Source organism: Lutra lutra, chromosome 15 (assembly GCF_902655055.1).
Source record: "Lutra lutra chromosome 15, mLutLut1.2, whole genome shotgun sequence".
NCBI lineage: Eukaryota > Metazoa > Chordata > Mammalia > Carnivora > Mustelidae > Lutra > Lutra lutra.
Window position 1 is genome coordinate 64,536,944 of NC_062292.1, and position 20,624 is coordinate 64,557,567.

Sequence of the window (20,624 nt, forward strand, 5' to 3'; positions counted from 1 at the left end):
ATCACCTCCTGTCTTCTCTTTCCTTCCCCATTCTCTAGCCCACCCCCACCCCCAAGCGTCGAGCGCGGGGCTGGGACATGCACTGAGTGCTGCACTTTTATTTGGGTAGGGAGGCATGGCGAGTGAGCCAGGAGGCCTAGCGCTGGAGCCTGGTCCCACTGGTGCACCACCACCTCCCCCTGGAGCTCCCAAAGGAGATGTCCGGACACAGACTTTATGATGATTCTATTTTTTTCAATGCCAGTGCTGCTCAGCCCTCAGCAGAAACTCAGTTTTCATGAAATAAACAGTGACTATATAAAATTCCACCTTTCTGAAACTACAATCTGAGCTCAGGTGAAAGTTTCTTCTTTCCCAAGAAGCCGAGCCTGTGTTCCGTGGAGAGAGGCAAGGTTCTCCAGGGGAGGGGAGCCACACCTGGGTCCTGCCTTCAGGTCACAGCCACACCAGCTCACGGGGAGTCTCAACTCCTGGAAGTCAGTGTCTTAAGACGGCGGGTGGCCCAGACTGCCATAGAGGTCAGGCCTGCGGTGCTGGAACATGGGCAGGTGTTGGCGCAACTGCCGCAGGTAACGGAGGTCGATCCGGGCAAGGCAGAGGCCTGGTCCTTCAGGGCAGCGGGCCACCACCGTTCCCCAGGGATCCACCACCATGCTGTGGCCGTAGCTTGCTCTCTTCTCATGGTGGCGTCCACACTGTGCTGCTGCCACCACGTAGCACTGGGTTTCAATGGCACGGGCCCGCAGCAACACCTGGGGGTGGGGAGACGTGTGTCCACTTAGGCAGGCAGCAGCTAGTGGGAAATTGATAGGTGATGAACATTACAGGCCAATCTACTCATTGTGACCATTCTGATAACTGCCTGGGAACGATTTACTATGTTAATTATTCTTCAACATCGCTTCTCGGCCTTTTGGCTAAGATCAAGTGTAGTATCTGTTCTTATCAGTTAATTATTCTTCAACATAATGAAAGGTAACAATCTAGGGAGTGAATTTTCCCACTAGGTGGAGAGGGAAGAAAACCCTTCAGTTGGTAGGGCCAAGGCAGGAGAATGAAGCTCAAAGAAGGCCTGTATGTTTGTGTGTGTGGTTTGTTTTTTTGTTGCATTTTGTTTTTGAAGATTGGATTATTTATTTGAGAGAGGGAGAGAGCACAAGTAGGAGGGGCAGAGGGAGAAAGAATCCCAAGCAGACTCCGCACTGAGCACAGAGCCCGATGCAGGGCTCGATCCCACAGCCCCCAGATCATGACCTGAGCTGAAACCAAGACTCGAATGCTCAACCGACTGCACCCTCCAGGCGCCCTGAAGGCCCTTATGTTTTGAAGAGGGGTCCTTTTACCTCCCAGTGGGCTGGGCCTGTAACAGATCCAAAAGCAGAAGGGTAGGTAAGTATTTCTGCTCCAGCCTGAGCCAGTGCCAGAGAGAGTTCCGGAAACCGCATATCATAGCAGATAGCTAGACCAATCTGGAATGAAAAACAGCCTAATGCCCCTGTCCCGTTTGTCATAGCATCTAGGCATACCCGCCGCCTACCCCACTCCTTAGGGCTTGCCATCCTCTATTACTTCAAAGTACGTCTATTTTCCTCTTCCCCGCCTCATCCTTTCACAGCTCCCACCTTGCCTGCTGGTGTACTGACAGGAGACTCAAGACTGGGCCCAGGAATGGTAGAGTCACTCTCATGCATAGGCCCCTGTCCTGGAATCTCCACATCACACAGATGGGTCTTCCTGTAAGTGGCCACCACTGACCCTGGAGGAAGAAGGAGAAGGAATACTCAGTGCTGGTGTTCTAGAAGCCCAGCTTGGTTCCCTCCTCCCAGGGGGCTAGCTCATGAGCTAGGATCAGAAGCACAAACACCCCTAAAACTCTTGACCAAGGAAAACAAACCGAGGTGAGAATTCTGCAGAATGTTAGTTTAGCTAGAAGAGCCAGGAAAGAGATGGCTAAAGAGTTACAAAGTCTCACCCTTGTCGTTCAGAAGCACGTGACAATTGTAGATTTTCTGAGTCTGCTCCCAGTCTTGGCCTCGCTCATGGAAACCACCCAAGGACAGCCAGAGTCCACATTCCCTGGGGGGGAGGAAGGCAAGGGGGAGGAGGCAACACTAGCAACTCTTCTCAATGTTCTACCCTCCTGTCTGGAAATTTGGGGACACTGCCCAACAGAGAAACAATCTTTCCCTCCTCCTTTCCCCGATACCTGGCAAGCTGGGTATATTCTCCCAAAAGGTTCCCACCCAGTGGCTCAGACAAGTGTAGTGTCTCTGCAGGGTCCCTTGCAATGAAGTCAAATGCCTCAGGCAGGAAGGCGAGGCAAGCACCCAGTCTCGCAGCCTCTCGAACAAGCTCAGCACATGTTTTGAAGTTCTCCTGCTTGTCCGGTGTTGATGTTACCTGGCACACAGCCACCAGTGGCAGTTCCCAGGAAGAGGAGGAGATAGCCATGGCTCTGGCCCTGTGAGTTGGCACAGGCAGGACTCAGATATCCCAGAATGGGGAAATGCAAGTTTAATAGTAAGGGTCCCAAGTGGAGTTGCAGGAGGGCTGCAGGGCCCTTTGATTTCTTCTCCTCAGGGCACCCACTGATGAAATGTTCTGTGAATGGCTGGTACCCCCGTGTTTCCCACCCTCTATTCATTTAACAAACATTTCTTGAGCATCTACTAATTGACAGATACTGAGAAATGAGCAGAACATGTTACCTGGGCTGTGCACAAAGTACTGAGAGTCGAGGTATCCGGAGTCCAGGACACAGAAGAAGGGACAGGAGCTGGTGAGGAGGCCTGACGATGAAGCCCAGCCTGAGGAAGGTGAGAAATCAGGACACCAACCGCTCCCTCAAGCAGTGTATTTCTAGGATTCTCTGACCTCTCCATACTGTGAGGCTGAATCAGGGCCCTCCCAGTAAAACCCCCCAAGTCTTCAAAACACTCTTTAGTGTGAGTAATTATGGGCTACAGGAAGAGAGCATAAAGTGGGAAGCTAGAGGAAAGGGCTTTGCTCGGCGCCCGAGCACCTGGACCTCCAGGGATCTGTACTAAACTGAAGCCCTCCCTGTTCCCGAGCGGAACGCATCCGCGGTTCAAGTCGTCTCCAAGAAGCTTCCTCGCTTTTTTCCCAGCCTCGCTCTTCGCCTGTGCAACTGCAGAGCTTTACTGCTCAAAGCATATTCCTCCCCTCACCCCGCAATCTCGGAGCGGAAGTTCACTTTCCCTGGTTCCCCGCCACCCGTGGAGGCAGAGGGCACTGGCACCCACGCAGATCCCAACCCGCGTCCCCACGCTCCAGTTAACCCGTCCTTTCCGCCTCTCCCAGGGGCAGTGTCTCTGTGGCACAAGTTAAAGCACTGCAGGCGGAATTCGCCGCGGCCGGCGGAATAGGCAGCAGGTCCTACATGAAGATTCGGCTGCAACCATCCGCAGGATCCGAACCGAACCGCAGCCTGGAAGCACAGGCGGGCGAGTGGGCGGTAACTCCCAGGCCGGATGTGACGCACGGCGGGGCGGGGCCGCGCACGCCGGAAGCCCAGCAAGCGACGAAGATGGCGGAGAGCTGCGGTCGCACCGGCAAGAGCAGCGGTAGCGGCGCGGGGAAAGGGGCGGTGTCGGCAGAGCAGGTGAGGAGCGGAGAACGCGAAGGAGGGCAACCGAGCCGGGTCCGGAATCGATGCGGGGAGAGGGGGGAGCCTGTGGCTGGTGCAGGCCTCACCCCGGTTCCAGCTTTGCGAGGCCGCCTAGAGAGGGGAGGGTCCTTGGAGGAGCTGGCCGAGCCTCCCGGGAGAGAGCCGGAGGGTTGGTAGGTGAAGGCCACGCCTCCCTTGGGGTGTTGGGTGAGCCGGCAGGAGGCCCAGAGCCCGGAGATGCGGGGTGTGGGAGGATGCACAGTTGTGAGGGGAGATAGGTCGTCGCTTTCCCCACTTCTCCGCACCCTCAAACCGGATAGGCTGGGCCAGGCAGCTCGTAACGGATCCCGGGGGACTCGTCAACGGGCTGGTTGTGTAGTCTGTTACGTGACCCTGAAACCACGTTGACAATCGCCCTCACTCTGCAGAGCCACGTGACTCACATACTTGAACAGTGTAGTGTTCCATACTATTTTGGCTCGCAAGTCATTATTAGATTGAATTTCTTTATTGACCAGAAACCCTTTTCTAACCGGAGTTTGCATTTCCCCCAGTGTCTAGCGTCGGGAGACGTTTGATAAATAACTCAGAAAGCCTTTTGTGGCGTGGGAGCCATGGTTTGCCAGTGGTGGGGCTAGTATTGAATAGAGGTGGGAAGACATCTACGTGATAGAAAGGAAAACGTAACGGCTCTTTTTTTTTTTTTTTAAAGATTTTATTTATTTATTTGACAGAGAGAGATCACAAGTAGACAGAGAGGCAGGCAGAGAGAGAGACAGAGGGAAGCAGGCTCCCTGCTGAGCAGAGAGCCCGATGCGGGACTCGATCCCAGGACCCCGAGATCATGACCTGAGCCGAAGGCAGCTGCTTAACCCACTGAGCCACCCAGGCGCCCCCCCCCCCCTTTTTTTTTAAGATTTTTATTTATTTATTTGACAGACAGAGATCACAAGTAGGCAGAGAAGCAGGCAGAGAGAGAGGAGGAAGCAGGCTCCCCGCTGAGCCAAGAGCCCGATGCTGGGCTCGATTCCAGGACGCCAAGATCATGACCTGAGCTGAAGGCAGAGGCTTAACCCATTGAGCCACTCAGGTGCCCCCGCAACAGCTCTTTTAATTACAGGCTCACTTATCAGTTATTTGTTGAGCAGTTACTACAGGCAAAGCCATCTACATAAAGATTTTTCGAATTGCCACATGCAGTCAAGGAGCTCATAGTAAAATAAGACGTACAGAATGCTAACATGGGGCAGAGGATGAGTGTCCTAACAGGTACAAAGTGCTGTGGGATTTTGTGGAGGAGTGAAGGGATAGTTTCTACCCTCCGGGGTGGGGAGTTGTGGTGGAAGGGAAGGGAGAAGGAACCTAATATTTTCTGAGGCTCTACCATGTGCTAGGCCCTCTCCTTGGTACAGGGAAACAGATACATGAGGTAGACCTTGTTTTCAGGATTGCTCACAGACACATTTGAGAAAAGAGAAACCAAACAGCAGAGATGTACAATATTCTGCACAGGCCCCTCTTTATGCCAGCTAGAAGAGGGACTGTCTAACTAAGCAGGAGGTTATGGGATTTGAGGAGTGGATGGGAAAGGGGAGCTGTGGTATAGTGGGGTGGCTAAGAGCGTAAGAAGTGCACTGAGGTTTGGCAGATCTGTGTTTGAATCAGATATCTACTATTTATTATGTGTAGATGACCTTCCATGAGTTACTTCTCTCACCTTACCCTCCTGTAAAAATATAATGGTGCATGCATACCTCATCACTGTTAGGATTATTAGACAAGAAATGCATGCAAAGTGTTTTTGCATGGTGACTGGAATAGAGTATGTTTGTTTTTCTGGAAGAGATAACCCTTCAATTCAATTCTAAAGGGTGAGAGAAGTTAGTCGAGCAAAGAAGGAAGTAGAGAATTTCCTGGGTAGAGGGACTCATATACTTAAAATCACTGAGGCACGAACCTGCCTGGCGTGTTTAGGGTGCAGGTAGACAGACTTAAAATATAGGATGGAATGCAGACCTTCAGTGCAAAGAAAAAGGGATAGGAATCTAGGATGTTTCTCAGATTTCTGTCTTTGATGGATGCTGGTGTCATAGGGAATGTAGGAAGATAGGAAATGTTGGGGTGGGGAGTGGGAAAGTAAGTTTATTTTGGGGTTTTGAGTTTGGGTTTTTTTGTTTTTTATTTTTAAGATTTTATTTATTTAGGGGCACCTGGGTGGCTCAGTGGGTTAAGCCTCTGCCTTCGGCTCAGGTCATGATCTCAGGGTCCTGGGATGGAGCCCCGCATCAGGCTCCCTACTCGGCAGGGACCCTGTTTCCCCCTCTCTCTCTGCCTGCCTTTCTGCCTACTTGTAATCTCTCTCTCTGTCAAATAAGTAAAATAAAATAAAATTTTAAAAAAAGATTTTATTTATTTATTTGACAGAGAGAGCACAAGTAGGCAGAGAGGCAGGCAGACAGAGGGGGGAAGCAGGCTCCCTGCTGAGAAGAGAGCCTGATGCGGGGCTCCATCCCAGGACCCTGAGATCATGACCTGAGCCGAAGGCAGAGGCTTAACCCACTGAGCCACCCAGGCACCCCTGAGTTTGGGTTTCTTGTAGGACATTCAAGTGGAGACATTTTAGTAGTCAGCTTAATGTATAAATATATATTTTTTAAGATTTTATTTATTTATTTGACACAGAGAGAATGAGATCACAAGTAGGCAGAGCAGCAGGCAGAGAGGAGGAAGCAGGCTCCCCGCTGAGCAGAGAGCCTGATGTGGGGCTCGATCCCAGGACCCTGAGATCATGACCTGAGCTGAAGGCAGAGGCTTAACGCACTGAGCCACCCAGGCGCCCCTGACGTATAAATCTTGAGTTACAGAAATCTGAGATACAGATTAGAGAATCTTAAGCTTATGGATGGTAGACAAAGTCATGGTTATGGGCAAAATCATCTAGGCTTTGTACAGAAAGTGAAAAAAGAAGCAGAAGAAGGGTGGAACCAATATTTAAGGGTTATGGAGAAAGGGAAGCCCTCAAAAGAAATTGAGCAATTGTGATAATTGAGTTCTGAGGCTGTTTTGCTTAATGTTCTGTGGCCTTTGTGTTCCAGAGAGAACACTGGGTAAAAGATAAAAGATTTATGGGGTGTTTGGCTGGCTCAGTAGGTAGTGCATGTGATTCTCAATCATAGGGTGGTGAGTTCAAGCCCCATGTTGGGCCTAGAGATGACTTTTTAAAAAAACAAAAAACAAAAAAAAAAAAAAAATATATATATATATATATATATATATATGATTTATCACTCCTGCAAATGTGAGCTGCATGTGTCCTTATAAACAAGATGGAAGGAAGTAACAAGGTTATATTGTCCTCCCTTTATAGATAAGGACATTTGCATTTCAGACACTTTAACTTACCCAGAGTCAGTAACTGGAAGAGCAGGGCTTTCAATTGAGTGAGTGATTTGAGAATCAGGCAGACATACTTTCCCATTTATACATGATCCTTTTAGAGATGTTTGAGCTGAGCCTGAAGGATCGGATAGATTTGAACAGGTGGTAATGGAAATAGGATATTAGGGACTCGGATAAGAGGAGAGCTAGGGAAAGCACAGGCTGACACGAAGTGCAGGAACTGGTTAGTTCAGCTAAATCATGAGGTGTAAGAAAGATGTGGTGCTTAAAGCAAGCTGGATCTTTGCCTGACAAAGAATTTGGAATTTAATGTAAGCGGTGAGGGAGTCACAGAAGGATGTATGGTATACTGTTGTTATTTTTCTGTTACATAAAATAAGGCATGTTCTTTGTGGAAATGTAGAAAGCACAGGAAAAAGTACAAAAAAAAAATAAATTGCCCATGATCCTGTATCCAAACATAACTACTATTACCATTTTGGAATATATCCTTTGATACACTCCAAAGGAGGTTTCTCCCCCTCCTTTATGTTTTTTGTTTGTTTGTTTTAGATTTTTATTTTTATTTATTTGAAAGAGAGAGATCACAAGTAGGCAGAGAGGCAGGCGGGGGCGGGGGGCGGCGGGAGGGAGCAGGCTCTCCGCTGAGCAGAGAGCCCGGTCCGGGGCTGGATCCCAGGACCCTGAGACCATGACCTGAGCCGAAAGGCAAAGGTTTAACCCACTGAGTCCCCCAGGTGTGCCTGTCTTCATGTTACTGGTGAAGAAACAGATTTGAAAAAGAGATAACTCGGGACGCCTGGGTGGCTCAGTTGGTTAAGCAGCTGCCTTCGGCTCAGGTCATGATCCCAGCGTCCTGGGATCGAGTCCCACATCAGGCTCCTTGTTCTGTGGGGAGCCTGCTTCTCCCTCTGCCTCTGCCTGCCACTCTGTCTGCCTGTGTTCGCTCTCTCTCCCTCTCTCTCTCTCTGACAAATAAATAAATAAAATCTTTTAAAAAGAAAAAGAGATAACTTGCTCATGGTTATATTGTGAACCCATTTCTGACAGACTTCAGGGCTCCTTCTTCTAACATTTAAGTATGGGTCTAGAATTTCTGAGAAGGCCTGGGTTTGCAGGCAGTAGAATAAAGTCAATTGTTGAAGCCATAGAAGTAGCTAAGATACCAGTTGAAATGGTCTAGGGCACAAAGAAAGTACTATGAAAAGAATCTTAGATCCTGTCTCCATGGTGGGGATGAGAGGAAGAACTTCAGAAAGAGGAAGGGAGTGTTTTGTTTTGTTTTTGTTTTTTTGATGATTTTATTTATTTATCAGAGAGAGAGTGTGTGCACACAACAGGCAGAATGGCAGACAAAGGCACAGAGAGAAGCAGGCAACCTGCCGAGCTAGGAGCCGGATACGGGACTCTATCCCAGAAGCCTGGGATCACGACCTGAGCTGAAGGCAGCAGCTCAACCAGCTGAGCCACCCAGGCATCCCAGGAAGGAGTATTAAGAGAGGTAGGAGATCCAAAGAACCGAAGGGCCCTGGAAGCTAAAAGAGAGAAGAGGGGGCGCCTGGGTGGCTCAGTGGGTTAAAGCCTCTGCCTTCGGCTCAGGTCATGATCCCAGGGTTCCTGGGATCGAGCCCCACATCGGGCTCTCTGCTCAGCAGGGAGCCTGCTTCTTCCTCTCTCTCTCTCTGCCTCCCTCTCTGCCTACTTGTAATCTCTGTCTGATAAATAAATAAAATCTTTTAAATAAATACATAAATAAATAAAAGAGAGACGAGAACCTTCCTTGTCTTGTGCACTGGACATGTTCCCTCAGTTTAGTTCTCCTTGTTATCCTGAGGCAGTGGTTCTCAGCCTGCTTTGACTTCGCCCCAGGAGAAATGTGGTAATGCTTGGAGACGTTTTTTGTTGTCACAAGTAGGAGCTGCTTCTGGCTCTCAGTGGGTAGAAGCAGAGAGCTTGCTAAATCTCCTGCATTGCTCAGGACAGCCCCCCCATAAGAACATATTCTCCTGCCCAGAATATCCGTAGTGCTGATGCTTAGAACCCTTCCCGCATGGTATATGAGATCCATTTCATAAATGAGGAAACCAAGAGAAAAGTTAGTAACTGGCCAAACCACAGGAAAAACTAGGATATGAACCCGTGTCGGACCCAAGTCTGGGCTATTTCCACCTGCCGTGTTGCTCCTTAAAGGAAGAGAGTAGAGGGCCCCTGGGTGGCTCAGTGGGTTAAGCCTCTGCCTTCGGCTCAGGTCATGATCTCGGGGTCCTGGGATCGAGCCCCTGCATCGGGCTCTCTGCTTGACAAGGAGCCTGCTTCTTCCTCTCTCTCTCTGACTGCCTCTCTGCCTCCTTGTGATCTCTGTCTGTCGAATAAATAAATAAAATCTTTTTTTTTTTTAAAGATTTTATTTATTTATTTGACAGAGATCACAAGGAGGTAGAGAGACAGGCAGAGAGAGGAAGGGAAGCAGGCTCCCTGCTGAGCAGAGAGCCCGATGCGGGACTCGATCCCAGAACCCCGAGATCATGACCTGAGCCGAAGGCAGCGGCTTAACCCACTGAGCCACCCAGGCGCCCCTAAAATCTTTTTTAAAAAAGAAAGTAGAGAAGCAGAGTGAAAATTGAGAAAAAATTGTTGAATATGGTAAGAGGCCATTTGTGATTTTTGAGAGGATAGTTTAATTAGTAATGATAGTTTAATAGCTAGTGATAGAGAGAAGGCAGTTTGGGAGTTGGGTTGGGAGTGAATGGGAGGCGAGGAAAGGAGACAGTGAGTACGGAATAGTCCTAAAAAAAGAAGATGAAGAGAAGGGCTGAGAACCATTATTTGTTGGAGTATTAAGGTCAAGGATGTTTTCTTTTTTAAAAAAAGATTTTATTTTATTTCTTTATTAGAGCGTGTGTGAGTACACACAAGCACATACAGAGCGAGAGGGACAGGTAGACTCCCAGCTGATCGGGGAGCCTGATGACGTGGGGCTTGATCCCAGGACTCCAAGATCATGTCCTGAGCCAAAGGGAGACTCTGACCTGAGCCACCCAGGAGCCTCTAGTCAAGACATTTTCTTCATAGTTGAGTATGTTTGTCAGGAAAGGGGGCCCTGAACTGAAAAGAGGATACTTAGTGAGTGACACCCCAGAAAATGCTTTTCCAGGTGAATCTAGTCATAATTCTTGACCTATTGTTCTGTTCTTCACTGAACCCAATAATAGTAAACATCATGTAGGTAAGCAGGCCAAAGGACATTTTGGAGGTAAAGCTAATGATTACAGATTTTTCCTGAAGTTACCAACACTATATGGTATTGATTAAATTTTAAAAAAAAAAAAGGAAAGAAAAGGGAACATAAATCAAATGAAAATAGTTTGAATTTTTTTTTTAAAGATTTTATTTATTTATTTATTTATTTATTAGAGAGCGAGAGAGAGAGAGAAAGAGAAAGCATGAGCAGGGGTAGGGCAAAGGGAGTGGGAAAAACAGACTCCCCACTGAGCACAGTGCCTGCTGGGTCCCGAGGTTCATGACCTGAGCTGAAGTCAACCACTTAACCAACTGAGCCATCCAGGCGCCCTTGATATATTTTTTAAGATTTTCTTTTTTAGTAATCTCTACATCCAGAATGGGACTGGAACTCACAACCCTGAGATCAAGAGTCTCATGCTCTTCTGACTTAGCTGGCCAGTGCCTGCCGTCCCCTTCACCCGGCCCAGTTTGACCTTAATGAGAGGTGATAACATGACAAGCTGGTAAAAATACATCAGTAGAATATAGATTCTCAGAGTTCAACAAACCTGGGTGGAAGTACTGGTTCACTGTGTTATTTTCTTACCCATACCCCACCAGCCTCGGTCTGCTGATCTATAAAGTGAAGTACATGTCTTATAATGTTTTTGTTTTTTTTTTTTTAAGATTTTATTTATTTATTTGACAGAGATCACAAGTAGGCAGAAAGGCAGGCAGCAGAGAGAGGGGGAAGCAGGCTCCCCGCTGAGCAGAGAGCCGATGTGGGGCTTGATCCCAGGACCCTAAGATCATGACCTGAGCTGAAGGCAGAGGCTTTAACCCACGGAGCCACCCAGGCACCCCTTACAATGTGTTTTTATTTTAGACTTAAGTGAGATAAAGAGGAACAGAGTGGTCGGCAGAGAGTGGTGCTCTTTTACTTACAAACTGTGGAGGAAGGTATATTACTGTAGGACCGTGGAAGAAATTGGTATTTAAAAAGAGGTTGTATTTGCATATTTAAAATTTCAAAAAAGGTTAATAGTAAAGCTTAGAAGGCAGGCTGCATGGTTGAAAATTAGGGACACAAGAGAATTGGAAAAATTTTCTACCAAAAAAATTTAGGGGGGGACGACTGGGTGGCTCAGTTGGTTAAGCATCTGCCTTTGGCTGAGGTGGTGATCCCAGGGTCCTGGGATCAAGTCCCGTGTGGGGCTCCCTGCTCAGTGGGGAGTCTGCTTCTCCCTCAGCCCTCCACCTCTACTTGTGCTCTCACTTTCTCTCTCTCAAATAAGTAAATAAAATCTTTAAACAAAAATTTAAGGAATTGATATACTTTATTTTATTTAGGTTTTTTTTTCTTTTATTTATTTATTTTTAAAGATTTTATTTATTTATTTGAGAGAGAGCATGAGAGGGGAAGGGTCAGAGGGAGAAGCAGACTCCTTGGTGAGCAGGGAGCCTGATGTTTTTAATTTTTTAAAAAGATTTTATTTATTTGACAGAGAATGAGAGAACACAAGTAGGGGTAGAGAGAGGACCAGGCTCCCCGCTAAGCAGAGTGCCCTATGCGGGGCTCGAAGCAGGACTCGATCCCAAGACCCTGGGCTCATGACCTGAGCTGAAGGCAGACACTTAACCTCCTGAGCCACCCAGGTGCCCTAATATGCTTTTATTATTATTATTATTATTATTATTATTATATATTTTTAGAGAGCGGGTCCCACATACACCCAAGTGAGGAGGAGGAGGGGCAGAGGGAGTGGGAGAGAGAACCCTAAGCAGCCTCCACACTCAGCACAGAACCTGACGTGGGGCTCCATCTTATGACCCTGAGATCATGACCTGGGCCCAAATCAAGAGGCAGACACTTAACTGACTGAACCATCCAGACATGATACGCATTTATATGTGAGCACATGGAAGGGGTTAACATATGGGATGTGTTGACTAATTTTATTTTGGTAATCATTTCACGGTATGTACACAAATCATAATCTTGTATACCTTAAACTTACACAATGTCATATGGCAGTTATATCTCAGTAAAGCTGGGGGGATAAAAAAGAAAACTATGTCCTGTATAAAATTGTTTGGACGTTCCAATTATGAGAATGTGAAGAGCTCTGTGTAGTTACGAGGATTGAAGTTACTTTTGAGTAGAATAAGCAGCTGGTATTTTAATTTAATTGGCTTCTTTCTCAGTCGGGAGGTTTACATGTAATATGATGAGTTTAGTAGGGCAGAGAGAATCGGCAGTGACCTGGCCGCCCGTGATTATAGCATACAACTTCAAGAGAACAGGAATAAGGGAAAGAGAAGGAAATTTAATTCTAGCCCTAGGGGAGAAGACCATTAGAAAAGTTGTATTTTGGGGCGCCTGGGTGGCTCAGTGGGTTAAGCCTCTGCCTTCGGCTCAGGTCATGATCTCGGGGTCCTGGGATTGAGCCCCGCATCGGGCTCTCTGCTCGGCAGGGAGCTTGCTTCCCCCTTTCTCTCTGCCTACTTGTGATCTCTCTCTCTCTCTGTCAAATAAATAAATAAAATCTTAAGAAAAGAAAAGTTGTATTTTAATAGGAAGAATGTGGGGCTGCATCACAGCCTCTGTCTTCATTATGTGGCAGAGCCCAGAGACGGCATGTTAATACCAGTTCATTCGGCATCTAATTTCCAGTTGGGTTACAGTCGGCTGCTAAGAGATTTCATTTTCTTTAAGGGCACCAATGGCTGAAATTTTCCATAGTAACTGTGGATAACTCATACATTTAAATAGATTTATTCTAGTTTGACATTTGATTACAGGTTCATAAACTGGACCAGGAGGAAATAGGGGTTGTTAATTAGCAAGAATGTTTGAAGAAGAATTGGAATTAAAAAAAAAAAATATCTCCTTTGTCTTTAGTTATGTTAAATTGGTGGTTGAGAGTTAAATTCTTACTAATTTTTTTTAAGATTTTATTTATTGGGCGCCTGGGTGGCTCAGTGGGTTAAGCCGCTGCCTTCGGCTCAGGTCATGATCTCAGGGTCCTGGGATTGAGTCCCACATCGGGCTCTCTGCTCAGCAAGAAGCCTGCTTCCCTCTCTCTCTCTCTCTCTCTCTGCCTTCCTCTCCGTCTACTTGTGATCTCTCTCTGTCAAATAAATAAATAAAATCTTTAAAAAAAAAAAAAAGATTTTATTTATTTATTTATTTATTTATTTATTTATTTAACAGACAGAGATCACAAGTAGGTAGAGAGCCAGGCGGGGTGGGGGGGGGGAGCAGGCTCCCCGCTGAGCAGAGAGCCCAATGCGGGGCTCCATCCCAGGACCCTGGGATCATGACCCAAGCCAAAGGCAGAGGCTCAACCCACTGAGCCACCCAGGTGCCCTGATTCTTACTAATTATTAAGGAAAATAAGTTGAGGCCTCAGAAATCTTAGACTCTTCAGCTGATTTCATTGGTGTATTTAACAACATTCATCCAGAAGAGTGGGTCATTGGGGTGCTAAGGGAGCATCTAGAATCTGGTTTAGTTATGGAATTTTCATAGGTAAAATTATTTTGATCTGTGACACTGACGGCGGAGAAAAAGCTAACTGCAAATGGAATAGTTTGGTATAGGCAGTGGAGGCGAAGGGGGAGGCTTACAGAGGATTTAGATTCAAGGCATCTGTTGGAACGAGTGGACGGAGTGGAGGGAGACGGACAGGCCGGGTGGGGGCCGGGAGAAGGCAGCTCGCCACTCAAGTGGCAGGGTCCTCGTCAGACCCGTTCCTTGGCTTTTTGAGCAGTAGAAGGATGTCGGGGTGGCCATTAGGATCTTACTAGCTGTAGATGAGCCTTGCAGAGAGAACTAGAGATAGAAGATCCTAGTGAGGTTCAGGTGGGTGGTCCTTAGTGGTGGTGAGATTGGACGTGATGTGAGTGGGAGAGCAGGCTCCAGCAACAGTCCGGGCGGGAGCTCACTGGGGTGCTGTGGGGGTTTGGAGAGAGGGCGGTGGTAGAAGCGAATGGACTTTACTGCGTACAGAGTCCTTTCATACTTGAGCTCAATAGAGTAGGTCCCGTGTGCGTCTCCCATGTGGGAACTAAGGCTCAGGGCGGGTAAGCCCGCGGTTCTCAGTTCTGGCTGCACATTACAATTATGTGGGAGAGCTTTTAAAAATACTGAGGTCTGGGGCATCTGGGTGGCTCAGGGTTAAGTGTCCCACTCCTTACACTCTTGATTTCGGCTCAGGTCAGGATCTCAGAATCATGGGATGGAGCCCCAGGCTCCGGGCTCAGTGCAGTCAGCTTGGGGTTCTCTCTTTCCCTCTGCCCCGCCCCTGCATGCATGTGGCAATCTCTCTTTCTTTCTCTAAAAATAAGTAAATAAAATCTTTAAAAAAAAGAGAAAGAAAGAAATACTGAGGGGCCTGGGCCTCACCCAGTGATTATGTAAATGTCCTGAGGCACCACTTTTCACACTTTTCACTCCCCTAGGGATTCTGATGTGCAGCCAGGGTTGAGAGCCATACGGTAGAATGTCTGAGGCCATAGAGCTGGTATGTGGCAGAGACAGAATCCGAAACCTGGTCTTTTTGTCTCCTGGAAAAAGGTTTTCCTTTTCTTTTTTTCCCCTCCCATCCCACCGACCCCCATAATTTTCTGCCCTCATTACATTTTCTGCCTTTCATGTGATATTCTCACCAAACAGTCCTCAGAGCCCTGTGTTGAGAGTCATGGGGATGGTGATCATGGTGCCCGGTCAGGTTTTCACGCCGTTTTAATTCCCTGCTCTGTTTCTGGGGAGCCGGAAGCTGGCGGTGATTATTCCTCTGGCTTTTACATACGCGACTTCCTGCGCCTCCCCTGCACCCCGCCCCCCCCCCCCCCCCCCCCCCCCCCCGTTTCTCATCCTCTAGGCTTCAGGGCGGGCAGTGCGTCTCCACGAGCTTGTGTTAGTGAGGGTTTCTAGGCTACAGAAACAGACTCTGGCCAACTTCTTGGGTTTCTTTTTAAGCAGTATTTCGGAAGGCTAGTGGGCGTTTCAGAGAATTGAACACAATGAAAAGAGAGGTTCAACTGGGTCACACCGAGTTCAAGAACTAGGGCAGCTTTGGGGATTTCAGGAAGAGGGACCGAGGATCATCTGTGCGCGACAGTTGTCTTCGCTCCTGCTGTCTTCCGGACCTGTTTGTCTCTCCCCAACAGTTCCTGTACAGAAGCTCTGGTACAGGATAGGTCGCCACCCCCGTGGCCAGGGAGCACGGGTCCTGTGACTAGTAGCCCCACAAGCAGCCCCCTGAGCTCAGGAAGGGCAGTTCCCCTGGGCAGACCCGAACGAGGGTTACGACGAGAGTTCCTCACTCCGGAGCCTTTGCTCACAGCCTTCTCTCCCTGCAAGTCTGAGCTCCTGGGGGAGCTCTCCTCCCCGCACCACCCCCATCTGTAGCACCTGCGCTGTCCCTCACCACCGGGAAGCTGCAGGAGGGGCGGGCAAGTTCCCGGTCGCAGTGGGCTCCGGCAGCGTGGACATTAACATTCAGACGTTAACGGGAGGAATCACAGACTTGGATTCTGCCCCTTTTCCGAGGTAGTGTCCAGAGCTTCCCTTCTGTGTTTTGCTGGAGCCTCTGCCATGTCCGCCGTCTCCTCTCTCACTTCACTTTCTCCTCTCCTAAGGTGATCGCTGGCTTCAACCGCCTTCGACAGGAGCAGCGGGGGCTGGCGTCCAAAGCCGCTGAGCTGGAGATGGAGTTGAACGAGCACAGGTGAGGAGGTGGGGGGCAGCCAGCGACGGGAGAGCGGGCCGGCCGTTGTGCGGTCGGTCGCCACGGGGTGGGCCGGCTGCTCAGAGCCACCTGCCCTCCCTCCCGCAGCCTGGTGATCGACACCCTGAAGGAGGTGGACGAGGCCCGCAAGTGCTACCGCATGGTGGGAGGCGTGCTGGTGGAGCGGACGGTCAAAGAGGTGCTGCCGGCCCTGGAGAGCAACAAGGAGCAGGTGAGCGGGGCTGCCCGAGGGGCGCGGGGGAGGGGGGCGCGTGCAGGCGAGCAGGTAGGAGCCCCTGTTGAGGAGACGTGAGGAGCCTGTCAGTCTGTCAGCCTGCGCTTGTTATGATCCTCTAAGTCTAGACTCACACGAGTAGGAGTAGGAGTAGATGGGGCTGCCAGCCTCTCGCCCTGCGCCCTGGGACCTGGCTGAGCTGGGGGAGAGGAGGCGGCCACAGCCGTGTTTCTCCCAGTGTAGTCCGTGGATGCCTGCATCCGGGTCATCTGGACGACAGTCTAAAACGCTGCTTCCTGGGGCGCCTGGGCGGCTCAGTGGGTTGAGCCTCTGCCTTCCGCTCAGGTCATGATCCCAGAGTCCTGGGATCGAGCCCTGCATCCGTCTCTCTGGGGGTCAGGGAGCCTGCTTCCCCCACCCCCTCTCTGCCTGACACTCTGCCTACTTGTGATCTCTATCTGTCAAATAAATAAAATCTTTTAAAAGATAAAAAATAAAAAAATAAATGCTGCTTCCTGGGGCACCTGAGTGGCGCAGTTGGTTAAGCAACTGCCTTCAGCTCAGGTCATGATTCTGGAGTCCTAGGATGGAGTTCGCATCCGGCTCCCATCTCCATGGGGCGTCTGCTTCTCCCTCTGACTTTCTTGCTTCTCATGCTCTCTCACTCTCTCTCTCTCAAATAAATAAATTAAAATCTTTTTAAAAAATGATATTTTTATATCATTTCTGGATCCACTGATTCAGGACAATTGGAGGTGGGGCCTGTGGAGTGGCTTTTTTTTTTTTTTTTTTTTTTTTGTAATCTCTGCGCCCAGCGTGGGGCTTGAACCCACAGCCCTGAGATCAGGAGTCATATGCTTCACCAACGAGCCCGCCAGGTGCCCCATGGAGTGGCATTTTAAAAACAGACAGCCCAAGTGGTTCTTATGTACATTAAAGTTTATAAATCCCTTTTGATTTTTTGAGAGAGGCAGACTTTCAGGGTCTGGGCTCTCCTGTCAATATTTGGTGAGGCTGGAGATATTATCCTTCCGTCAGTCCCCAGCCACAGTCTATCCCAGCCAGGGGAAGGGAGTGCTAAAATCCTATTCATGTAATCCCTGTCGCTTGCCTTCTAGATACAGAAGATCATTGAGGCACTCACACAGCAGCTTCAGGCAAAGGGAAGAGAATTAAATGAATTCCGGGAAAAGCACAACATTCGTCTGGTGGGGGAAGATGAGAAGCCGGCAGCCAAGGAGAGCTCGGAAGGGGCCGGGGCTAAGTCCAGCTCAGCGGGAGTGTTGGTCTCCTAGGGACCAAGGCCTTTGCGTTTTTTTCTACCCTGACTCCCACTTCTCCTAATTTCTCTTTATTGTTATTATTATTATTTTCTCTGCTATTGTAATATTTTTTTGTTAATTAAATGTTTTGGTCAGAATGCTCAGCTCTAGCCTGAAGCTTTCTCCCAGTGTTAGGGGTGGGATTTGCATGAGGCACGGAAAGCCTAGGACTTGTGGGGTTTGGGTCCATCAGGCTAACGGCTCACGATATGAGAGGAGGTCCCATATTTTATCCTTCCCCTTGCAAATAAACATGCGGCTGCTTGTTCACTGCCCTCCCCACAAAAAGACGCACAGACAAATGTTGACTCTCAGATTGAAATTTAATAAGCCTTTGAAGTGAGGCGGATAGCTCTGGGGATGGCGCTGTGTGAGTTTGCCACAAAGCAGAGGCTTACGTCTTGGCACTGCCCTTTAGATAAATAGGTCCAGGACGCAAACCTGTGGCCTCGGTGTCCTGCCGTCCTCACCAAAACCCCCAACCAGGTAAAGCTGATCGTTCCAGAGGCAGGTCCGATGGCCCACACGTTTCAGCCCATGGTCTGCACTGGAGAAGTGGAACCACAGAGAAGGGGACTTGCCTGTTGGGTAAGAAAGTGCTCGTTGAGGTGGCGGCATTTTGGCACCCTGGGGCTTCTGCTCCTCACAAGACCGAAGGTTTGCCCGTTTTTTCCCTCCTCACTTGACTGTGGGCCTCCTCACAGTTTAATACGCTGTGTGTTCCTTTATCTTGCCGATTAATTTTTGCTCCTCCCTACCCCACCCATCCTTTCCGCGCTCCCACCTCCCCACCTTCTGCCCTCCTCCACCAGCGCCCCTCACGGGTGTCGTAGACGTAGAGGTCATTGCAGATGGTGTCTCTGGTCTTGGTCAGAGTTTCTCCACCAAACAGCACAGCGAAGGGCCCCACCACAGAGCATGAGTGATGCCGCAGGCCCCGGGGCCCCTGCCGGGAGCCCTGCTGGGTCCTCACAAGCCTGGCAAGCTGTTCCATCAAACGGGGGGCGGCGGGTGGTTCCTCCTTCCGGGAGAAAGAAGGGGTTGGCTGGAGGGATTTGGGTCTTGCCATTTTAGTCCCCTTCCACCCTCAGCAACATGTGAGCAGATACTACCTTAATTTTCCCCTGACCCCAGTGCCCAGCTACTTCTGGTTCGGCGGAGTTGCAGCCCCCAAAGAGAAGCAGCTGGTGAGCTGGGGGGTGCCCCGAGGTCGGGAGCAGGGCGGCGCAGTGACCCGAGCGGGAGGCTGTGTGGCAGCCCTCTTCCTTATAGCTGTGGGTGTGCAGAAGTTCGGGCCTGAGTTGGGTTGTCCGGGAGAGAGGAGGACTGTCCTGCCTGTTCCCTTGGCCTCTCTGGTGGCAAGCGTGGAAAGGAGACAAGGAGGCCGCTGTGGGCAGAGGAGAGGAGGGGACACCTGCAGGGAGCGCGCTCAGCTCTCGCCGTCAGGGTGGATGCGGGGGGGTAGGGGGGGTCAGGATGCGGAGAGGGTGCCCGCGCTCCCGCCGAGCCTTCGCTTTTCTAGGGCAGAGATGCAGGGCGGGTGACATGTTTGGGGCAGGGGGTGCCGTACCAGTAGGTGCGGGCGCCGGGGTCCAGCCTCAGCGAGTAGATGCTTCCGTAGCGGCGCTGAGTGCGGGTCCCGCCCTCCCGGCCCGCCACCCGCAGCTCTCGGTCCGAGACGCGGGTGCAGGTGTGGCTGCTGAGGCCGGCGGGGGGCCGGCTGCCGGGGGCCGCGCTCCACGCCTCCCACACGCCGCGCTCCGTGTCCAGGGCGGCTACCGTGGCCAGGCGGCGTGCCCCGTCCCAGCCGCCCACCACGCAGAGCCAGCGGCCGCCCACGGGCGCCGCGTCATGGTGGCTGCGCCGCGGGCAGCCCTGGGCGCCCAGCTGCACGGCCTGTCCCGCGGCAGGGTCGAAGACCACCGTGTCGCCGCTCGGCTCTGTCGCCCCCCCGCCCGGGAGGCCCCCCACCAGGTAGAAGCGGCCCTGCAGCTCAGTGCAGGAGTGGAAGGCTCTCGCCAGCAGCGCGTCCCGAGCCACCGGCCGCCAGGTCCAGCCTGCACCCCCCGGGGACCCCGCCAGCGCCATCCCGCCCCCACCCCCCACCCCGGGACGCCGGGGTCCCTGGCTCCCCGCCGCCCCGTGGTCGCCCAGCAACCGCCGCTGCACCGGCAGCGCGACCGCTGCAAAGTGAAGGTCGCAAAGCACGGGTTACCGTGGAGACCGGAGACCCGGGTAGCTGCGGGAGGGCGCCGGCCGCTGGGCGAGGTCCGGGACAATCCTGGAAGACTGTCAGCCGCCGGCGATCGGAGCGCGGCCGGTCCCCCGCGGGACTGCTGCGTTATCAGAGCTGCGAGCTGATCTGACGTGCAGGCGGGGCTCTGCAGGGGCAGGAGCGACACCGGTTTCTAACCGCACCTGCGCTCCCCAGGGAGAAGGGCGAGGGCAAGGCTGCGGACGGCCGGGCGCTGGCCTGGGAGTCAGGAGACTTGGGTTCTGGTCCCGGCCGTGCGCCCGACTCTCAGGGTGAGTCTCTCTAGGCCGCCTCCGCTTTCTCACTGTAACCGTGCTGTGGGCTGCGTGTCGCGGGGTCTCTCGGAAGCCGGTCCCTGCCGGCGCCGCAGCGGGAGCAGCCGCTCCGCTCTGGCCGCTAGGGGGCGCCGGAGCCCGCCTCTCGGGGCGCGGCGTCACGTGCGCGGGGTTGGCTCGCGCGTGAGGGAGGATGCTCCAGCCTCGGAGAACTCTCACTCCTGCGTGCTGGGGAGAATCTTTCCCGATCTCCGCTCGCCTCTTAGGCCCACGCAACGCAAGGAGACTGAGGTGCGGTGGCATCTGGAACTGGAGATGAGGGGCTGGTGTTTCTCCCCAGGAGATCCGGGGTGGCCGCTCCCCACCCTTGGAAGCTGGGTGGGGGGCGGGGGGAGCAAACAGACCCCGCCCCTCCCCGGCGTCTCCCTCTAATTCCATCAAGTCCCTGAGCCTCTTCCCAGCTCTGTCCCTCCAGGACCCAGTGAAGAACGGAGAGGCGCAGAGCCAAGCCGACTAATCTAATCAGGTTTCTCCTCTGCAGAAACAGTGTGGGG

The 20,624-nt window shown here is 51.1% G+C and overlaps 3 protein-coding genes and 1 pseudogene across 6 annotated transcripts; 2 read left to right on the top strand and 2 right to left on the bottom strand.

Annotated features, from left to right (window-relative positions):
* Positions 1–208: 208 nt before the first annotated feature.
* NIT1 (nitrilase 1) lies at positions 209–3,528 on the bottom strand. 4 transcript variants are annotated; one of them, XM_047704492.1, is made up of 7 exons: positions 3,401–3,528; positions 2,709–2,807; positions 2,207–2,461; positions 1,973–2,076; positions 1,623–1,756; positions 1,344–1,469; positions 209–752 (listed from the first exon to the last, which is right to left on the bottom strand). In XM_047704492.1, coding segments are annotated over exons 1-7 (987 nt in total). In that variant the 5' UTR covers positions 3,403–3,528; the 3' UTR covers positions 209–485. The 4 variants fall into 4 exon arrangements, with proteins under 4 accessions (XP_047560448.1, XP_047560450.1, XP_047560446.1 ...); XM_047704494.1 differs by having other exon boundaries at positions 2,401–2,461; positions 3,401–3,525; XM_047704490.1 differs by having other exon boundaries at positions 3,370–3,437.
* On the top strand, positions 898–1,000 carry LOC125086490 (uncharacterized; annotated as a pseudogene).
* Positions 3,401–17,639, top strand: PFDN2 (prefoldin subunit 2). Its single transcript, XM_047704496.1, has 4 exons — positions 3,401–3,622; positions 15,896–15,984; positions 16,093–16,216; positions 17,338–17,639. Exons 1-4 carry the CDS (start codon positions 3,401–3,403, stop codon positions 17,512–17,514), a joined length of 612 nt encoding a protein of 203 aa, XP_047560452.1. The 3' UTR covers positions 17,515–17,639.
* Positions 17,640–17,848: 209 nt separating this feature from the next.
* KLHDC9 (kelch domain containing 9) lies at positions 17,849–20,178 on the bottom strand. The gene is made up of 4 exons (XM_047704489.1): positions 19,112–20,178; positions 18,654–18,813; positions 18,364–18,562; positions 17,849–18,122 (listed from the first exon to the last, which is right to left on the bottom strand). The coding sequence occupies exons 1-4, from the start codon at positions 19,627–19,629 to the stop codon at positions 17,956–17,958; spliced, it is 1,044 nt and encodes a 347-aa protein (XP_047560445.1). The 5' UTR covers positions 19,630–20,178; the 3' UTR covers positions 17,849–17,955.
* Between the last annotated feature and the right edge of the window lie 446 nt (positions 20,179–20,624).